Source organism: Medicago truncatula, chromosome 7 (assembly GCF_003473485.1).
Source record: "Medicago truncatula cultivar Jemalong A17 chromosome 7, MtrunA17r5.0-ANR, whole genome shotgun sequence".
Taxonomy (NCBI): domain Eukaryota; kingdom Viridiplantae; phylum Streptophyta; class Magnoliopsida; order Fabales; family Fabaceae; genus Medicago; species Medicago truncatula.
This window is the reverse complement of record NC_053048.1, coordinates 3,472,595-3,493,635: the sequence shown is the minus strand read 5'-3', so window position 1 is coordinate 3,493,635 and position 21,041 is coordinate 3,472,595. Positions and strand designations below refer to the sequence as shown.

The 21,041-nt window shown below is 33.4% G+C and overlaps 2 protein-coding genes across 7 annotated transcripts; one reads left to right on the top strand and one right to left on the bottom strand.

The window, feature by feature from the left end:
* Nucleotides 1–4,606: 4,606 nt before the first annotated feature.
* Nucleotides 4,607–10,093, top strand: LOC11414186 (protein IMPAIRED IN BABA-INDUCED STERILITY 1). 2 transcript variants are annotated; one of them, XM_024770127.2, is made up of 9 exons: nucleotides 4,607–5,347; nucleotides 6,111–6,395; nucleotides 6,544–6,861; nucleotides 7,145–7,375; nucleotides 7,723–7,820; nucleotides 8,486–8,600; nucleotides 8,876–9,373; nucleotides 9,572–9,707; nucleotides 9,787–10,093. In XM_024770127.2, exons 1-9 carry the CDS (start codon nucleotides 4,973–4,975, stop codon nucleotides 9,792–9,794), a joined length of 2,064 nt encoding a protein of 687 aa, XP_024625895.1. In that variant the 5' UTR covers nucleotides 4,607–4,972; the 3' UTR covers nucleotides 9,795–10,093. The 2 variants fall into 2 exon arrangements, with proteins under 2 accessions (XP_024625895.1, XP_003621316.2); XM_003621268.4 differs by having other exon boundaries at nucleotides 4,611–5,347; nucleotides 8,867–9,373.
* Nucleotides 10,094–13,047: 2,954 nt separating this feature from the next.
* LOC11416326 (uncharacterized) lies at nucleotides 13,048–20,013 on the bottom strand. 5 transcript variants are annotated; one of them, XM_024770685.2, is made up of 11 exons: nucleotides 19,798–20,013; nucleotides 18,992–19,059; nucleotides 17,821–18,132; nucleotides 17,643–17,726; nucleotides 16,522–16,944; nucleotides 15,941–16,076; nucleotides 15,488–15,650; nucleotides 15,238–15,366; nucleotides 14,753–14,947; nucleotides 14,087–14,209; nucleotides 13,048–13,602 (listed from the first exon to the last, which is right to left on the bottom strand). In XM_024770685.2, the coding sequence occupies exons 3-11, from the start codon at nucleotides 18,110–18,112 to the stop codon at nucleotides 13,489–13,491; spliced, it is 1,659 nt and encodes a 552-aa protein (XP_024626453.1). In that variant the 5' UTR covers nucleotides 18,113–18,132; nucleotides 18,992–19,059; nucleotides 19,798–20,013; the 3' UTR covers nucleotides 13,048–13,488. The 5 variants fall into 5 exon arrangements, with proteins under 5 accessions (XP_024626453.1, XP_024626452.1, XP_024626454.1 ...); XM_024770684.2 differs by lacking the exons at nucleotides 18,992–19,059; nucleotides 19,798–20,013 and adding an exon at nucleotides 18,596–18,731; XM_024770686.2 differs by lacking the exons at nucleotides 18,992–19,059; nucleotides 19,798–20,013 and adding an exon at nucleotides 18,671–18,689.
* Between the last annotated feature and the right edge of the window lie 1,028 nt (nucleotides 20,014–21,041).

The window sequence follows — 21,041 nt, the reverse complement described above, 5'->3', positions numbered from 1 at the left end:
AGACTCTCCACTCATATGTTTCCCATCCCCATGAATCTTCCCCAAAAGGCACCAACCCTTTTCCCAAGAGCCCCATCTTTTTGTTCTCCAAGATTCACATCATGAAGCTTTGAACCTCACCCAAAGACCCTCAACCTTTAGTATCTACATACCCTAAAAGTTCCCTCCTCTGGTTTCCATGAGATTCACCAAGTTTTTTCACCAAATGGGTCATAGAGTGCTTAAATAGTGTGACAGATCTGTCAAAATCGCGCCGCGCCAGCTAAAATCGCGCCACGGTTCATTGTGTACGACCCAAGGTACAACGACCTTATCCACAAATCGCGTCACGGTGCACAAAATCGCGCCACGATTTGCTTCAGCAGAAACCATCCATTCTGCCAGCAAAATCGCGCCACACCTCTGAAAATCACGCCACGATTTTCAGCTTTCACAGCATCACAATTTTGAGTCATTTCTCAACACCACCCCTTACATTGATGTCCTAAATGTATGTTTTTGTATCTTGAGATTGTTCTTATTAGCACTAGTTAGTGTCTAAGGCATCATTTGTGTTATTATTGCTTGATATTATCTGTTTGTTTCTTTTCATGACGAGATAATCATGACTTCAGCACTCAAACTTTGTTCTTCAATTCTGTAACATCCTTGCAAATGTGGTTTGGCTATAGCTGTGACCTTATTGTCAGGATTGCTTATGAAAACAGCTTATAGCTTATGAAAATAGTTTATGCATAAGTACTTGTAATCTTGTATGATAAGAGCTGATGTTATATGTGCTTAATTTTACTGCTAATCGAAGCAATGCCTTTGTCAATGTGTATGGTTGAGGACACATCACACTCCTTTTAATCTTGCAACAAATTGATAACTACTTTAGTTTATAACTTTTCATGTACCTTGTTTTCAAATTTTTTGAACTAGTCTAATACTGAATTTCTGTGAACAGGAGTTATTACAAGTGCACTAGTGCAGGCTGCAACGTGCGTAAACATGTCGAGAGAGCATCAACGGACCCAAAAGCTGTCATAACTACGTACGAGGGAAAACATAATCATGATGTCCCTGCTGCTAGAAACAGCAGCCACAACACAGCTAGTTCAATGCCATCAAAACCGCAGGCTTTGGTACCAGAGAAGCACCCTTTGCTTAAAGATATGGAGTTTGGAAACAATGACCAAAGACCTGTGCATTTACGCTTAAAAGAAGAGCAAATCATTGTATAAAAAGTCTGGTGCCAGAATCAGTTTGCGTTTCGAGTTAATGGTCAATGAAGTGAATACAATACACTTGTTACAGAATGAATTTATCTAGATCATTTTGGTAGTAAGAATTGGCAATGGTCAATGCATGTTTATTGTTTGCTAGTTTTCTTTTGTATGTAACACCTTTTGTATATTGAAAATATGGAATTGCTTTTGTATAAGATGTTGTTCACAGGTATGTAGATCATTTTAACTGATCTATGAACAATATTATTTTTATAAATTTATAAACCATGATGCTCTTGGTACTGTCAAATGTACTCTTTGTAGGGACAGTTCTAGAGTATGAATAAAATTGAAAAGCTGGCATGACATGCTTGAACTTTTTTGTATGTTATGGAAGTTGAATGAAGTATTTTTTTGCCAATGTTTTCATCTTGAATGGATTTATTTGTGTGGCTATTTCCACATGATTGAATAAGATTAAGACTTGGTTGTTATATTTGTATTGAAATCTTGTAAACATGAATTGATGAAATCTGAGTATAATAAGGTACTGATGAGTTATGTTTGCTTCAAGTATTTTGAGCCGGCTCAAACCGGGTTGGTGATTGTTGAAAATAGGGCAGATCGAAGAAAAGACAATGCCGGTGATGATGGCAGTGATCAATGAGAGAGGTTACGAGGCTGGTGGCTAAAGAGAGAAACCGGCGAGAGATTGTGTTGAACATAGAGAAGGATGGCAGGGAGAGATAAGGAAAGGAATTAAAAAAATAAAAAAGAAATATGTATAAAGCTATGGTGTCTATATTGTGTTTGGATTTTTGTGTTTAGTTATCATTTCTCTAAAATTAGTATTTATTTTATGGGTCTTATTAACGAGTATCCCCTGCGCATTCTTTAAGCATTTCAAAATAAGCAATTATTCTTTAAAAAAAGTCAAATGTTTCGATTTCCAATGCACTGAATACACATATTTTCATAAATACTTATCACTTATGGTCCTTAAAGGGTACTTTCGGGGACATTCGTTAACATTTCTCTTATTTTATAATAAGAAATTAGAGAAATTGTACCATGCGTGTGTGTCTGTGAGCTGTTATGAAAGGTGTTTGATAGCTCCATGCCAACTCTTAAGTCTAACCCCTCCACTCAGAAATGAAATGAATGTGACACTTCCTTCAGTTGCCACTAGGGGACCTTTTGTCACCAGCCAGGGGTACCTCTCCAATTTACTACACATGTACGAAACAAATATCTTCTTTTTTTGAACAAAGGGAAAACAAATATCTATACACTATATAGTATAACATAACAATATATGGTGGTATGATATGGATATCAAATTGAGTTTCTCTTATATTTGTGCCTCATGAATACTATACCTATGATATACAGGTTGACTAATTATAATACAGCTAATGAGCTAATTAAACAGCTACTATCAAGGGATATATTATATCAATTCCCATTCAATTCTGATTTGCCTCATAAAGTGTTACCCTCCCTCAAGTTGGAGGATGAAGATTTTGAATGCCCAGCTTGTCAAGGAAAGACCGAAACTGCATTTTTCCCAAAGCCTTTGTAAATATATCTACGAGTTGAGTTGTAGTAGAGATATAAGTGGGACATATATTGTTTTTGAGAACTTTTTTCCGAACAAAATGACGGTCTACTTCAATGTGTTTGGTACGTTCATGGAACACAAGATTTTTGGCAATGTGTAAGACTGCCATGACTATCATAGTGAATAGTCATGGGTTTATCATTAGCAACTCCTAGGTTGGAGAGGATCCTCTGTAACCATTTTAACTCTCATGTAGTAGTTGCCATAGACCTATATTCCGCGTCAGCAGAGGATCGAGAGAGGATATGTTGTTTCTTTGTTACCAAGCAACACTAGCCATCCATTAATATAACGTCGTGTCAAGGGACAACTGGCCCAGTTTGAATTGCACCAACCGTTGAACTGCAAGTTACATGCACTACCCAAATATATTCGTTGTCCTGGATTACCTTTTAAGAAGTGAACTACTCGAAGTGCAACTTCCTAATGTTATGTTCTAGGTTGTTGCATGTATTGAGATATAATGTGGACACTATATGACATTCCTTGTCTTGGATTGCATCCGAACTTTGAACGAAATAAGGGAGATGACAGTCGATTTAATTAAGGAAACTCAATTAGGGGATAATGATAATTTTGCTCAACCCAATCAAGGGAGTACCGATAATTTTCCTCAAGCCAATTAGGAGAGATGAAAATCAACCCAATTTGGGAGTACTGATTATTTTCCTCAACCCAGTTCAAGGGAGATTACAGTCTACCCAATCAGAGGAGTATTAGTAATTTTCCTTAACCAAGTTAGAGGAGATGACAATCGAGGGGCAATTACTTTTTCTACTCTATGAGTTTCTCGCGCGCTCTATTCGGATTCTAAAATCTAAAATATTTCAATATATTTTTGAAGGTTTTTATGGGGTGTTTATGCCGTTCTGATTATATAATCCGAACTGCATAGAGCACACGAGAAACTCATAGGGTGAAAAAGAAACCAATCAATTAGAGGAGTATTGATTTTTTTTCTCAACCCAATTTAAGAGGGGTGACAATTGATCCAATTAAGAAAGTAGTGGTTATTTTCCTCAACTCAATTAGAGGAGATGATAGTCGACCCAATTAGTTTTTATTTTCCTCTATCCCATTATCACTCTTAAAATATGATAACTTCCACCTTTAAAATATCATTTTATTTAAAGAGTTATATTCCGAAGAATTTCTTCAAGAAAGGAACGCGAAAAGCCTTGTAGCCAATCAAAGCAATTGTTGGTCGGAAAACACGGGCACTCCTTGTGTTATTAATTTATTTTTTATTTTTATGAAACCTATTGTTATTTTGTTATGATGAAGCGGTGAGTTAATTATGTAGGAAATCTAATGGCCATTAAGTGGCCAACTCTTTCGGGAATCTTTTGTGAAAATACTTTCGCTGAATCTAACATTACACTTATTTCAAATCAGCATATGTCATATCCACATGTACACGTCCAATAAATTCCTAATAATTAAAATTGGCAATGTGGCAATGCCATGTCAGCGTAAGTTAACATCAATGACCAAAATTGAAGACTTTTATTCGATAATTTTTTTTAAAAGATTAAAAATGAAAGTCAAAATATTTATAGAACCTAAAAACATATTTAACACTTTCTTAAACCATGTTGTTATAACATTTGTTAAAAGATAAAAAATAAAATAGATCTTTAATGAAATAAAAAATGTAAACAAGAAGAGTATTTTGGACATGGACAGCAGTAAGTAACCATCTGATGATTCTGATATCTTTATGGAAAGAACAACCACCAAATAAGAAAGAAAACAATATCACAGCCTTTTCCAACGGTTACATTAAAACTTTCTCTTTTTTCTTTCTCTTTCTCTTACAACATCAAAAGACACAACACAACAACAATGCAGACATCATCATGTCCCACAAATTCCTCTCATCCTCCAAAATCCTCCGTAGATCTCGCAACTCACTCTCTCCAGTTCCAAGACAGAGAGAGAAAGACAAAAAAAGGGTTGGATTGTATTGCACTTTGCATTTCAAGAAGAGAGAGAAACAAAAAAAAAACATAAAACAAAAACAACCATTTCTTGTTTCTTTTACCATGTTTCTGTTTCTAGATATTATTCTTTTTCCCTTCTGACTTTGCCATTTTTTTTATCTCGGAAGCGGAAGCAACCCGCTTCCGAGTTAATCTAAATGGGTTGTGTAAACTCCAAGAAAGCTCTGACCGGAGAAATCGATACGCTTTCTCCGGTTGGACCTTACGTTCATTCGAGTTCTTCTCGAAAAAGGAGCAATGGTTCAGGTAGAAGCATGGTGGTGGAGGCTTCTGCTCATTCTTCTAGAGAACAACATTCTAGACAACATTCTGGGGTTGTGACACAACAACCGGTTGACACGAAACCCGAGGAGTGGAAAAAGGGTGATTTGAATGTGAGGATTGGTTCACATAGGTTTGCTCAAGGTGAACAGATTGCTGCTGGTTGGCCTTCTTGGCTTACTTCTGTTGCTGGTGAAGCCATTCATGGTTTGGTCCCTCTCAAAACTGATGCTTTTGAGAAATTAGATAAGGTATTTTTTTTTGTTGCTTAACACACCCCTCCCTATTTTCCACCTTCATGAATGAATTCCTAGGTTTGAAATAGTTGTGTAACGGTTGTGGTTGCGGTCATCGATATTGTGGAGAATCAAATTCGGATGCGGCCTCTATCGCAGTCACATTGCGATTTTGATAACATAAAAAACCATTATGTCGCGATTGGATTCCTATGTTTTATTTATAGAAAAAAAATCTAGGATGAGAGGGTTTGTAGATCACGAGACCGAGCCAGAGAAAACCTTGATATCACTGAGAATCACGGTCAAATGCGGCTGCATTGGGGTTTCAACGACAACAAAAACTGTAATGTTGACCCCAGATCGCGGCTGCTGACCTTTATTTAAAACCCCCTAGATTCCTATGTTTTTTTATAGAAAATAATTTAAGGATGAGGGGGTAGCAAATCGTGGACAAAGGCAGGTGTACGTGTGGTTGCAATGTCATGACAGAGACGTCAAAAACCTATATATTGCAGCCGCAATTGCAGTTACAGGCCACAATTTAGAATTATGATTTAGCTACCAAAGTTTAAGGCAGAGAAAACCTTTAGACCCTAATAGCATATTAATTATGTGTATCATTGCTGCAAAGTTTCTTCTCTTTGATTTCACCATGATACATTTCACATTCTCTAAGCTAGGATTTCTTGGCCTTATTGCCATGCCATTCTTTGGTAAACATTAATCAATTTACCATCTTTATATTTTGTTTCAATGTGTATTTATGTCTCTGTAGGTTGGACAAGGTACATATAGCAGTGTTTTCCAAGCACGCGAAGTCGAGACAGGGAGGATGGTTGCCTTGAAGAAGGTGCGGTTGGACACACTTCAACACGAGAGCATTAGGTTCATGGCGCGGGAGATAATAATCCTCCGCACACTTGATCACCCGAACGTCATGAAATTAGAGGGTATAATCACTTCACAACTATCAAAGAGTATATACCTTGTATTTGAATACATGGAACATGATCTTGCTGGCCTATTATCTAACCCTGATGTCAAGTTCACTGACTCACAGGTTTGTCAACATTTCCTGATATCATAATTCTTTCTTAAAGTGACATACATGATTGGTTGTGATTTATTGACGATGTAAATTTTTTACACTGATAATGTATCAAGATTAAACTCTTACATTAATTGTTGTTTCATATTTTCCTCAACAGATTAAGTGTTACATGAGACAACTATTGAGTGGACTCGAGCATTTTCACCTACGAGGTATCATGCATCGAGACATTAAAGTATCAAATATATTAGTTAACAATGAAGGCATTCTCAAGATAGGGGACTTTGGATTAGCAAATACCGTTAGCCCAAATAGCAAGCATCCTTTAACAAGTCGTGTAGTGACTCTATGGTATCGTCCTCCCGAGCTTTTGATGGGATCAACAAACTATGGAGTTACGGTGGATTTGTGGAGCGTAGGGTGTGTGTTTGCTGAACTTTTTATGGGGAAGCCCATCCTTAAGGGTAGAACTGAGGTATTACATTATTCATCTTCACATTCAACGAATTTAATCCTTTTAAGATAACTAGTAATTGAGATAATCAAATAATAAGGGTTGTTAAATAGCCGGCTATAGTGGCGTTTTAACTTAATAGTGCAGCGGAAATTGAACAAATCACTATTGTTCTGCTATACACTTTTTTGGTACAAAATGTTACAATATAGCGGCCTTATAGCATATGGTGCAGAATTTGATAGAAACCACAATTTTCCACTATTTACAATCGACCACACTGAAATGATGCGTTTATCTACAGGTGGAACAATTGCACAAAATATTTAAGCTTTGTGGATCTCCACCAGAAGAGTTTTGGAAAAAGAATAAGCTTCCGCTTGCAACAATGTTTAAGCCTCAGATTAGTTACGAAAGCTCCCTTGAGGACAGGTGTCAAGGTTTTCTTCCTGCAACCGCTGTGAGCCTACTTCAGACTTTACTCTCTGTTGATCCTTCCAAACGTGGTACTGCCTCCTCTGCACTTATGTCCGAGGTAAATTCCTTGTGCATTCTACTATTTTATCAATTTCAATAGGATATTTAAACGAGTTTAAAAACTGTCTGTGAAAAAAATTACACTGTCAAGCACTGATAGTTTCATAATCCATCATCTGTGTGACTTTTTAGATAATTTTAGTTAAAAGCATTTTGAATGATCCGACCACTGAAAATGATTGACAACGTCGGAGATATTTGCATGAAATAATTTTGTCCATGCACTGCTTGGTGTTGCTTGTGTGCTTTTCATGATTGTTTTTCTGATTTTTTTATTATTTTTTTTATTATGATGTTTGCTCACTGTTGATTCTGATGTTTTGTTTTATACTGTGCCTTTTATAGTATTTCAACACTGCGCCATATGCTTGTAACCCGTCACTCCTTCCAAAGTATATACCAAGCAAAGAAATGGATGCTAAAAATCGGGATGACGCGAACAGGTAAATTGTTAAAATCTTATCCACTCTTTGAAAATAGTCATGATATAGATATCACTTGATTTTTTTTTTCCTGACTTGAGCCTTATTCATTAATCTGGTTATATTATATGTTTTTCATATTAAACGAAACTTGAAGGATGTATTATCTTCAAGGACCACAACCTAATTAGTAATTACTAGACCACATTCATAGATATTATACAATTGTGTTATTTGAACGTCTAAAATATAGACACCTTATGCGACACCGTAAATGTTTATCTCTATCTCTCACTTGCTTTTTATCTTCTACGACATAAAAAAATTTCCAAAATACACAAAAACCAAAGTACACTATATTTGACGTCAAAATTCTGATGTCCAAAAATCATTTCTCGTATTATAACACTTCTTACGCTGGAGAACTTGCAAGAACCTTTGAAGTGATAAATGTTCGTATCTAAACCTAAAGGATGAATCACTCATTCTATTTTAATCTCAATATTATTCATAATCTTATGGTTTTGGATATTCGTTTAAAACATTAATCACTTTGAATGTTTTGTATTTGTAGTAAATCAAATTATCGAAAACAGATAGTCTACCTTATCATGATTTTCTAGTGAAACTATGTACTTTATTTCCAATTTTTGTGACTAAAGTAAGTGTCTATATGTCACCCTCAGGAAAAAGAATGGAGGTAAAGTGCGAGAGCGCGAGGCTGTAACATCAGGAAGGCAAAGACGGGTCCATAAAGTTCTTCAGGATCCTAACAGTGCCGGCAAACCAGCTTTGAAAGAGGTATTCTTTACACAGTGTTGTATAATAACGGCTATATTGGCGCTATATCACTGTAGCGTAGCGGAATTTGAATAATTGCTATTGTTCTGTGATATCCTATCTAGTACAAAGTGATATCCTATCTAGTACAAAGTGATATCAAATAGAGGCTATCGCAGATCTGTAGAATTGTGGTGTAGCAGAATTTGAAGAAACCACTATTTTCTGTGATCCGTGATTGAAGAAAATAACTGATTTTTATTTACTTGTTTTTCCTCTTTGTGAAGGAAATGCAGAATATTTCTCAAAACGCTCGTAGACATGATGATGGTAAAGCACATCATACAAAAGGAAAAGTAGGACCTGTGAACAAAGAGCAACAGAAACATTTGTTTGATTCAAAATCAGATCAGGCTGCACAAAAGTCAAATGCTTACAATGGCTATAGTGCATACTCGGGACCAGTACCAGTCTCAGGATCTAGTGGCTTTAAATGGGCGAAAAGTAGAAAACTGGATGCTTCGTCCATTCTATCAGATGGATCCAGAAGCAAAATCAGTGCAATGGATCCAACTTTTGCGAAAGGCACATATGATTTAACGAAACATGGGATGGAAGTTTCGGAAAGAAGACATAATTACAACACAAGCCATGACGATGAGACTTCCAAGCGTGTAGTAAAAAAGCAGCAGGGTCGTAATGTAGAATCGTTTGATGTATCTGATATATACCAGTCCAATTACTTCATGGATTTTGATCTCACAGACAAACCAGATGCTCAAATGAATCCACAGGTAAGTTTGATATCCCAACTGCATCGTATCCATTTTCGTATTTTGCAGTCACAAGATGACAGTAATTAGGCCTTTGTGAATCATAACTTTCAGACTATTTTTATGTCAAAATATCATAAGTGGCCTTTGTGGATTGTATGATATTGATCAAGATAGGTATTAGCTTGCATCTTATTTTCTTTACCAATACTTTTACAGGACCACAGAAATCATGCCGAGCCTGTGGAACAATCAGTACCAACGACGATCCAAACAAATAAAAATGATGAGTTGTTAGGTTGGAACGAAAACAAAGTGCGGCGGCAATCTGGTCGTAAATCAAGGCTGGGAATAGGTAAGGAAACTATTTTTATCTACAAGTGATTTTACATGCATTAAATTGTTTATCTAAACAGTGCCAATGTGTTTTACAGACAAATGATGCAGGCATAACTGGAATAGCGTAAACTTATCGACATTGTCGCGAATGATGGACTCCATTAAGGGCGACATTCGACACATATTAACTTCTGACTTTATCTCTTCTGACAGCTTCGGCGTTACTATCCCTCCTTTTGTTCATAAGAAGGTGTTCATACAGTTTTATCATTGCATAGGAGTAACATTAAAATATACAGGATCACAGTAACAGTGACCAAATGGAAGATATTATTAAAGAAAGATTAACTATTATGATAAAATTTTGTTCTTAGCTTAGTACATAAGTCTTTATTCATTTAATTTTCTTCTCAGTTCTTTTGTAGTGTATGCATATATATATTGAAAAGAGAGAGAGATCTCAAAGTAGTATTCTGGTATATCTAATTAGGAAAATTTAAAGAATTTAGATCAAAGAAGCTTTCTTGCATTAATTTGTAACATAATAAATAGTTTGATTATCTCATAGCTCAATATCTGTCTTTGACATTCTATTGCAACTCAGTGAAAAGTAAACACCAAATTGGTCCCTGTCTTTATAATCAACTCTTAAATTAGTCTTTGACTATATTAATATGTCAAAATAGTCTCTGTCTTTGTCAAACATTTCTCAATAGTTCCTCTGTTTGTAGAGTTAGAGACTAAATTAAGAAACATTTGACAAAGACAGAAACTATTTTGAGATATTAATAAAGTCAGATACTAATTTGAGAGCGGGTTACAAAGACAAAGACCAATTTAATGGTTTACTACCACGGTTGTGTGTCAATTTTAGATGGTATTTGTTACTTTGTATACAAACCAAAAAGTGAAAGGAAACAAAGGTAAAATATTTTGTAGGTATTTAGGTTTTATTATAAATTAATTTACTTCCACCCCCTAAATTTTTATTAATATTTTTTTAGAGGTTTTTAAAACATAAAAAATACAGTTAATTTTAATAAACGTTTGTCTCTTAAAAAAATATACATTAAAAATCAAATAAGAAAGAAAAATAATAATGATATAAGTGGGTTCAATTCGATGTCATTTCATTGGCGTTTTTTTTTTTCTTTTCTTTTTAGCAATGGTGTTTCTTCTTAAATAGGTTGGATTTGTTTTTTAATTGCGTATTCTTTGCATTCAACTATAGACTAATATTTTGATTTGAGTAAAACCGTAACAAGTGACAAAATATTCTCTCATGGAATTTAATATTGCGATATTTATTTGGATTCGAATCAATGTCTTCTAGTTAAGCGAAAAGAAATATCTTACCATCTCATCATCCAAGTGTTTTTGACCGGCTGAATAGATTTACTTTTGTGAGGAACCAACCAAAAAGATATTATTTCCTTTCTCATTTTGCAGAAAATCCAAACGATGAAAACTAACTTTGATTTTGCCTTTCGTTGAAAATGTGACAACTCCTTTAACTTTATCTCGTTTCCAAACATAGGCTAAGTTTCATTAAGCATTAGCCATCATAACAACTTAGAAAGATTTTAGAACACACAGACTTATTTTCTTGGAAAGACCTAAATTATCTAATGACATATGAACTTACTTTATCAATTAAAAATAAGCTTAATAACAATTTTCGTCCCCTAACTTTCACGAAGTTGTGATTTTGGCCCCATAAAAAAAACTACAAAACCGCCTCCTAAATTTTGCAACTGTAGCAGTTTTGGCCTTAATTAATACAGTAGTCCACAAAAACTTAGGGTGCGAAAACTTGTGGCCTTGAGTTTTGCTCATAACTAATAGTCCACAAAAATGAACAACTATAACCCATGGATGCTTCTTTTTATCATATGAATTGGATTCTTCAAGAGTAGTAATATTTGTACAACTATCTGTGACAACTTGTATGATAACTTTCTTTTTTTCTCTCTTCTTAATAAAGAGAAAAAAGAAGAGAAGAATAAGATGATAATGTGAGTATGAAATAGAAAATTGTCAAAAAATTGTCACTAAATGATTGTACAAATATCATTTCTCATTCTTCAAATGGTTGTTTTGGTGCAGTCTCTAATTCACGTTTTCATTTTGTTATATAAAACATCTAATTTACTACGTGAAGCTTGCTTCATTGAGGGTCTTTTTGGAAGTGAAGGAGCAGAGGAGAGACTTTTGAAAAAGGAGGGAGTGAAAGGCCAACGATGCATACATCTTTTTTTGTATATTTCTTTTAATTAATTAGAGTGTATAGTGTTACAATTATTTCTTTGTTGTACTATTTTATGAAATTTCAAAATGCGAATTGAAAATTTCTTGGGACTAATTTGTGGTATTTGAAAATATATAGGGGCTAATTTATAATTTTTAAATAATTAAATTGCAAAATTAGAAAACTGTAGCGACTGATTTGTAAAATTTGTTAAGATTATCCAAACCAATTTGAGATTTGCATTGTATAAAGTAACGAAGGAATTTCAATTTTTTACTTTACAAGTGGTATATAAAAATCCCTTAATTTGTCTCCGCCGTGAGCATAGCTCAGTTGACAGGGACATGCATTGTTATATGGGGCTGAGGTTCGAACTCCGAACACCCTACTTATTTACTTTGAAAAAGGTGAATTCTAACCACTAGATTACTTGACAAAAAAATAAATCCCTTCCCTTAATTTAACTCAGACAAAACTACTTCACGAAAAATTTTTATTTTGAAAATTCTTTAAAATTCTGATCCAAACAATCAAATTTACTTCAAAAAATGTGAATGCCTAAAAATTATATTTCCTCGTTAGAATCTCTCTTCCTATGTAACAAGGTCCTTTCAAAAGAAACCTTTAGAAGTCTTACTTCAAGATTTATTTTAACTGCTTACCACGTCCGTAATTGTGTGAAAGATAAGTAAATTTTAAAGGAAAGAGTCTTAGTAATTCAGAATTCTGATGAAAAATAAGTAAAGTTTGATTGATTATGATTTTAATTAAGGATCAAACTCTAATTCTTTTAAATGACTTGATCTTAACTAAAGTTCATTAATCAATTGAACTCAACGATTTGGTTATGCATAAACCCTTCTAAAAATACAAGAGGCCATCCACTTTAGAAAACAAAAATGATCATTTGACATTGTTAAATAATTAAATAGTAACATTCACTTTAGTTCCCCTATGTATAAAAGATAAACATTGACTTCAATCCTAGCCAACGTAATATAAAAAAGTCAAAATATTGCGGTGCAAGATACATCTATTAACACCATTTATAATTAATTTCAATAATACAACATTTTCAAATGTTTACAATTTAAAATAAATAAATAAATAAATAATAAAAAATATTTCATCTTCCCCTCAAAAAAAATAAAAATAAATATCATCTTTTTTTTTGGTGATCATGTTATTGGTGCGACAGATCCTTCTCCATCATAAAACTTTGATGACCACCTTTAGTTGAGTCTCCTCTCTCAACCTCATTTCTTTTATCAACAAGATTCAAACCCGAGAAAAACACTACCTTTGAAATCATTTGTCAATAATACATGTTTTTTTTGGGTACAAAATACATGTTAATCATCTTCTTACTTTCCCCCCCTTTAAATGTACATTAGAACATAAATACATGACTCAGGAAATTTGCATATCCAACATAAAAACTTTAAACTCCCACTTTTTCTTCAGCTAAAAGGAAATGAAGCTATTATAATACATATATTAGTTTGTATTGTTGAATGCTGTTCCTCACACTTCATGAAAATCCTTCTTATCATTCACCATCAAGGGTCATTAGCATTGGTGTTTGATCATTTTCACCAAGATCAACCTTGTTCAATCTAATGCAGCATAGTACTTTCTCTGGTAGCTCTTCTTGCTTTTGTGCCTGTTATAAAAAATTTAGAGAAAAATGCAGATGCTTATGCGACGGTGAGGCTAATTAAATCGTATTAAAAAAAGGGTTGAAATTTTTCTTCGAGCGAATAGGCAAATTAATTCTTGAAATTGTAAGCATCGATGAAAATAGTCGCCGATTTTTGTGAATCGGCAATACAGTCTAATGGAGCTGACAATGATGTAGGATCAGCATGCAACGTGACATATTCACTTAACGTGTTGTATCATAGTTTCCAATGGTACAAACTTTTTTTGGTATAATCGCTAATGGTAGAAGTTAACAGAGGAACCATTTTGAATGACATTTTAGAATTCCGCTGTTGTGTTTGCTAATTCGTAAAAGTGATGGACTATTTCGACCAATGCTTATTATAAATTTGAGAACTAATTTGCCTATTCGGCATTCGCTCATTTTTCTTGATATGTAGCTACAAAAGGCTAACTAGAACAATCACTTCATTAAAAAAGAGTACCTGTATGGTTAGTCCAAGATCAAGAATGCCATCTTTCAGACGATCTCGAAATGCATCAAGTCCTTTTCTCGATATGTAGCTAAATCGATGAATGTCGAGATCAATCTCAAAGTAGTTAGGACCCTATTAAGAACAGAATAAACAAGATAATTTCTTTGTCAGATGTAACAAAGTAGAAACATTTCCATCTTATTTGTAACTTGTATGGTATACCATGCTTACAACAACAAAAAGTAGTGTACAGACATTTGGTTAAGCAATAACATGAAAGCTTATATTTATTCACTCTTTATTTTTTTCATCTTTCAATCTATTAATAATCACAATCCATATTATATTTATTCATTGATCAGGTGTTACATTAATGCATCCTCATGTTTTGCTCCGAAATGTTAAATTTCAAAGGACAATGATAAGTTTCATTTATTTGAAAACAATGTTCTTAATAGCAGATCGCAGAAAATAACATTTTGTTCAAATTCTGCTACACCATAGCACTATAATGCCATCATAGCCACTATTTGACAATTTTTGCACTAAATATTATACTGCAGAAAAATGCTTTTTTTTTTTGAGGAAAAATGCTATTTGTTCAAATTCAATCACGCTATAGCGTTAAAGTGCAATTATCTTTGTGATGACACATGCAAATATGAGTTTATTTACCTTGTAAAAGTTATGTTGTGGTCTTGAGAGTACAGGTTTTCCATTATAAGCTTGAGCTAGCTTCTTCTCAGTAGAACTCAAGTGCATATCATCAGGATTAGCAAGTCCTACCATAATCTTTAGTCTTTCTCTAAATGCAACATTAGAGTCTTTTGCAAACCCTTTTACCTTTTCCATCTCATCATCAACGAGTTTCTGTATCAGAAATAGAATGCAAAAACCTAGTTAACACTTAAAAAGTGAAATTAATATAAAAATAGCACTTCGAAATATCGTCATAGAGAACGACTAGGCATTGTTATTAAATCGAGATTCAAATGGTGAATCAGAAGACACGACTTGCATGTGTTGTAAGATACTGATAACCATTCAACTTGACACTACTTACATGCAATATTAACTGAAAAGTAAAATTAATGTATAGAAGCTTTAAAGCAACGACACAAACGATTCAAATCAGCGATATAAGTATTGAATTGATGTACCGTGATGCTTTCTTGAAACTGGGAAGAAATGTTATCATCAAGAGTCTCGGAAACCTTGAAATACAATACAAGACTCATCCCTTCTCCATCACTATCACCAAGGAACATAGCAGCTGGATATGTCGGCAACTGACACAAAGCATATAATATAATACAATGTAGACAAAATTTTAAGAATGATACATATTTTAATACTAGTACTAAATAAAGATTTAAGAATGATGAATAAAAGAAGCAAAAAATGAAATACCTGAATATTTACTATAAGAAGTTGGGGGACTTTTCCATTGGCTTTCACATTTGGAAGCTCAATGTGTTTGGCAATGTGATGTATCTTTTTTGGACAAACAAAAAGATCGACACCGATTGGAGTGTATGGACTATTGTTTGGTGCAGGACTCTTGCGCTTGTCTCTGAATAAAGCGAATGATTGCATAATTATATTTTCACAAAAATCGGTGCTATCTATAATCTAACATTAGCATGCAAACAAGCACTAACGTGTGTTCGTCTCTCATATTTTCTCGAAAAAAATATTGGAAGTTATAAAACTTTATGCATTTATTTACGAAAATTCAGTTATTTGATTCGGTAAAGAAGTACAAAATTGAAAATCAAACGGTTTAAAAGAAAAGGCTACACCAGAACTTGATATTCCTTTTTTATATATAGGTATAGATATGATGTATATAAAACAACATACTTGAAATAGTTTTCGCCGCGCAGTTGAAATGTTGAAGGTGGAATTTCAGACCAACATCCAGCAGACAACTTGTCTCCATTCTGATATGGAATTATAAGTCCTGCTTTTGGCCGAATCAGATATCTTTTTGATTGACCTTACATATATACAAGAACAAAGAGCTTAATCAGCATATTAATATGTTAATTCTACATTAAACAACATAAAAAGTTGAAATGCGACTTCAATTATGTTTCTATACTTTCCTCTATGGTACACTATATTTGCTAAATTGATAGTCTAAACCAATTCGATGCAAATAGAAAAATGCTTAATGTTCTATGTAACTTTATTTCTAAGGAATGAAAAATAAGCTGTCTGAATAAACAACGTAGTTAAGGGCTTATGTATAGACTATTTCTATAGGTCATAAGCACTTATAGCATAAGTACTTAGCATAAGCTATCTTCGAGAGTTTATGCAGATAAGGTGTTAACAGTTTATGGATATGTCATAGTCTCGCAAGTACTTGTGTCAGTAGATAAGTTAAAATAGGTCAATCCAAACAGAACCTTGAAGTAATTCAAAGTTCAAACACTTACCAAGTTCAGGTGTTTCCTCTACATCACAAGATTTCCTTTTGAAAGAAAGCCTGAAAATCGTCGACAGCTTTTTGCTCGGACGATTATTGAAACTAACGGACGGTGCCAACCGATTCAAATTTGATTTTCTTGCAATCTCTTGAGCATTCTCTTCCACATTATTTTTACCTTCTTTTAAACCTTTAAAGCTTCCTTGATTTTTTCCTAAGCGAGGAAGTCCATGAGTATTGATTAGTCCAAAACCATTTTCATCTCTTCCTTTTAATTTATCTATGTTATTCCCTCCATCAACCTTACGATAACTTTCATGATACTCTTCATATTGACGATTATTTTCCACAACACATGTTGATCTTTCTTCATATTGGACCACGTGGCCACACGGAATGCATCCAACTGTGCTTCCGACCAATGGAAAACAGTCTGCAAAGAAAGAAACAACAATCAGAATGGTGCAAAATGATGATACTAATGCAGTATCGTCGATCTCAGGTCGTGGAAAATAGGGGTATTGTTCAAATTCTGTTATGCTACAGCGTTATAGCGCTGATACACCTACTGTTTGACAACACTTTGTACTAAATAGTATATCGCATAATAATAACATTTGTTCAAGTTATATTATGCTGCGCGCTGTAGTGCCGTTATTTGACAATGCGGTACCGATAGACAAAGTCACAGTTATTTCACAAACTAAATTTCCACAGCACTAGCAAGTCATAAATTGACAACTCTTTTACCATACCAAAAGAACATTTCAGAAATTCAATGCAAACCCTTCATCACCATAATCACGTATAATATGATCTATAATTCTAAACATTGTCTTGCGTAGAAAATGTTCTGAAAATCTGTACACACCATAAGCTCTTTTGGATATCTTATGAAAACAGTTTGACTTTATTTTTTATTTTGTTATAGAAATAGCTTCTATATAAGCACTTATATGATATGCACTTACGATATAAGCACTTAAAAAAGTTACTTATCCAAACAGACCCTAATGGTGGAATGTCAAAATACATTTAGTAGTATCAGTAGTCAAAAGTGTTACACCATGATGTTAAAAAGCAAAATCCTTTGAAGTTTAGAATTTATGCTCAAACAGTTAAATTCATTACCTCCATGAACACTATTGAACTCATCATCTGAATCAGAATCCAGAATACTGACTGAATCAAAGTAACTCTCATCTTGGCACATTACTACAAACAAGCAACGAAAAAACAAAGTCATTCTAAATTTCTCAAGTTCAAAAACCAGAAAGTGAAAAAAGGAAATTAAGTAAAAAAAAAATACCATTTGCATCAACATCATATTGACTATGATGCCATTCAAGTTGAGTAAGATGGTATGCTGAATTAGAAACTTCAGATCTTCTACATTTTGTTTTTGCACCATTTTCAAAGTCCATATGAACATATTCACTAACAGAATAATCTGTTACATGCATTCCTCCATTGTTATTCAACTTATTGATATCATTTGCAGCTGAACTTGAGATCTTTCGACGACGACGTCTTACGATCCTTCTGCGAAGCTTTTTTGGTGCTTTAATTGCATGAGAAGGTACTGACACACAACCTCCCATTGTATGTTGTTTTGAAGAACCTGCTCAGAATACATCAAAGATATTAGACAGTGTGTCAAAGATGTTAGGGAATTTGCAGCCAACTGTTCAGATATACAGCTTAATTAAGCACTTATGATAAGCATTTAAGCATAAGATATTTCTATACCAAAATATGCAAAAAGTTCAATAGTGTTTATATAAGCTATAAGTTGTTAAAACTTATAGCTTATTTAAAGATTATTTGACTTAGAGGTCTGATAAAACAAATGAACAAGGAACAAAGCAAAAACATTGTTAAACAATGTTGATTATGAAAAGCATAGATATTCTAAAACCTTTGATCTTCCATGAAAATCAAAAGTGAGAATTTTTTGTATGGTATATATGATATATAATGTAATATAAACTTCAATATGGTGAAAGTAGCTTCAACCTTTGAAATGAAGTTCAATTTAACCCTTTGGAAAGAAAAAAAGACATAAAAACCATTGAATAGGTTACCATAAGCAGAAAAAAATATATATAGGTAGTGAAGGACTAAAACATGGACAAAAGGGTTTATTTTGAGGTTGTTACAAGGCAGCTACATCAATTGTTGTGTGCATGTGTGTGGAAAAAAGCTGAAGAATCATGAGAATCCACAAGTGTGACATGAGACAAGCCAAAAGCATATAAACAAGAGTTTAATTATTACATTGTACAATTATTTTACACATATATTCAATAATGTATTGTCACGTCAAATAATGAAACCGACAACGCATGCGTTTCCATATTCCCTAATTGATGTGACAACACATAATTAGATGTATGTCTAAAATAACTATATACTTTGATAGTGTATACTAATTAAATTCTATAAACAAATAGTAGAAAAGAGAATGACACATTAACAACCTTGAAAAGGGAAGAGATATAATTGTTTGTGTTCAATGCCTGTTCTTTTTTTGTTTACTCTTCAATGCCTGTTCAGCAACATTAAAAGGTTGTTTACATAACATTGAAGAATAGAAAAACAAAATAGAAAAAATGTAAATAAATATTAGAAACAATATTATGGAAGTTTTGAAAAGGCATCGTAAAAATTGATCGAATATTTTAGAAAGTTTTATAGAAAAAATTCAAAACAATGTTTACGGTATTTCTAAAAAGAGGAATGTTATTTGAACAACCATTTTATAGGACAACCAAAATATATAAAGGAATGTAGGTCGTGACACAAAAACTAATGTAGTAAAGAGAGAAAATGAAAACATAACGTAAATATGAGAGGAAAAACTGTCATAAAAATTGTCATAAAATGGTTGTTCGAATATCATTTGTCTTCCAGAGATGCATTATCTCTATATAGAATTCATCTTATTTCTATCATAATTGAAAAGACAAATTCATGACCAAATGTCATTCCTGCCACTCCACTACAAAATAAAAATTGAAAAGGTTATTGTAATAAATTAATTTCATTATGTGAAAAGAAAAAGTTATATATTGGAACACAAGAATCAAGATATTGGCTGAGCAAAAAGAATATGCAGAATTCACAAACAACAAAGAACATGTCAAAAACACATAAAATCTGCCACAGATTTCTTTGATTCAGAAATACAAAAAAAAAAAATACCAGACCCCTTAATTATTACATATTAAATAAATAACTTTGAAATGAATATATATAATGACATTGTTGGTGAAAGGTAACATACCTGAAAAGTGTTAGGAATTTGGCAAAGAAAATGAAAGTTTCAAATTCAGTTGGTAGCATATGGTCTCTATCTCTCCCTCTTCTGAACAACAATACGAGGGAGAGAGAAGAAAATGTGCATGCGGGTCCGACAAAAAACAATGTCGGATCCAAATGCTGCAAAGACCTTCTTTATGTTTTCCTTTTACAATAATTGTAATGTTTTTATGAACATCCTAATTAATCATTGATGAATAATGTTGTGTGTTATTTGGTTGTGATTTTTTTGCTTGATCTTAGGTTTTCATGCATGAGATTTAGATCTAGCTATACAAGGAAAGAAGAAAGAATGATAACTTCCATGTTAGCAACTATATGCCATGCTGTGCTTTGTAGGATCTCATCATAATTTGTTTTTCTAATCTGAATCTCAATTTGGATATTATGATATTCCAGTAATTAGATTGAAAATAGCTATTATTATATTATTTCTAAATTAAAAAAAGGTTTTTATAGACAAAATATTGAATTAGAGACAAAAGTTAAGAGAAAAATATGTTAAATTTGTCTCTTATATTATGTACCAAATTTAGTAATTAGTGAATTAGTAATCAATATTATTTGTCATGTTAAAACAACTCATTTTCTTATAAGTATTTGTAGCAGTTTGATAGTACAAGTTTTCTATCAAGACAAGAAAGAAAAGAAACACGCATTCAAAAGACGAAAATAAAACGCACTCACATTCAAAATAGTGTGACAATAGTTATTTATTTTTTCACTTGTGATGGAACATGTAAGGGTAATGGGGAGCTTGCAGGTTGTGGCGGACTTCTTCATCAACCTGACGGGAAATGGATTAAAGGATTTAGTCGTAAAATTGGAGCATGTGACGCGTTACATGCTGAGATCTGGGGCCTCTATATTGGACTTGACATAGCATGGAGAGAAGGTCTATCTCATTTAATAGTAGAGAGTGACTCGAAGGTGCTTGTCGATATGGTTTCTAACCATTGCAAGATGATGGAGTCATTCCTTCCTTGATAAGACATATTCAAGAGTTTCTTCGACGGGATTGACATACTCAAGTTATTCACACGTGATGTGAAGGCAACAGATGTGCTGACTGGCTAGCAAACTTCTGTTTTTCCTTGGATTTTGCTTGGTTTGGAGACTCCTCCTAGTGAGCTTCGAAGACTCCTTTTTTATGATATTTCTGGGGCTTGTATTCCTAGAAATATACATATAGCTTCTAATTAGTCTTTT

Bases quoted from the DNA above. Each gene is read 5' to 3' on its own strand.
- LOC11414186 (XM_003621268.4), top strand. From the start codon at position 4,973: ATGGGTTGTGTAAACTCCAAGAAAGCTCTGACCGGAGAAATCGATACG. The intron at 7,376-7,722 runs GTAAATTCCTTG...TGCCTTTTATAG, and splicing joins CCTCTGCACTTATGTCCGAG to TATTTCAACACTGCGCCATA. The intron at 7,821-8,485 runs GTAAATTGTTAA...TGTCACCCTCAG, and splicing joins AATCGGGATGACGCGAACAG to GAAAAAGAATGGAGGTAAAG.
- LOC11416326 (XM_024770685.2), bottom strand. From the start codon at position 18,112: ATGGGAGGTTGTGTGTCAGTACCTTCTCATGCAATTAAAGCACCAAAA. The intron at 15,651-15,940 runs GTATGTTGTTTT...CGCTTTATTCAG, and splicing joins CGCGGCGAAAACTATTTCAA to AGACAAGCGCAAGAGTCCTG. The intron at 15,367-15,487 runs GTATTTCATTTT...GCTTTGTGTCAG, and splicing joins TTCTTATAGTAAATATTCAG to TTGCCGACATATCCAGCTGC.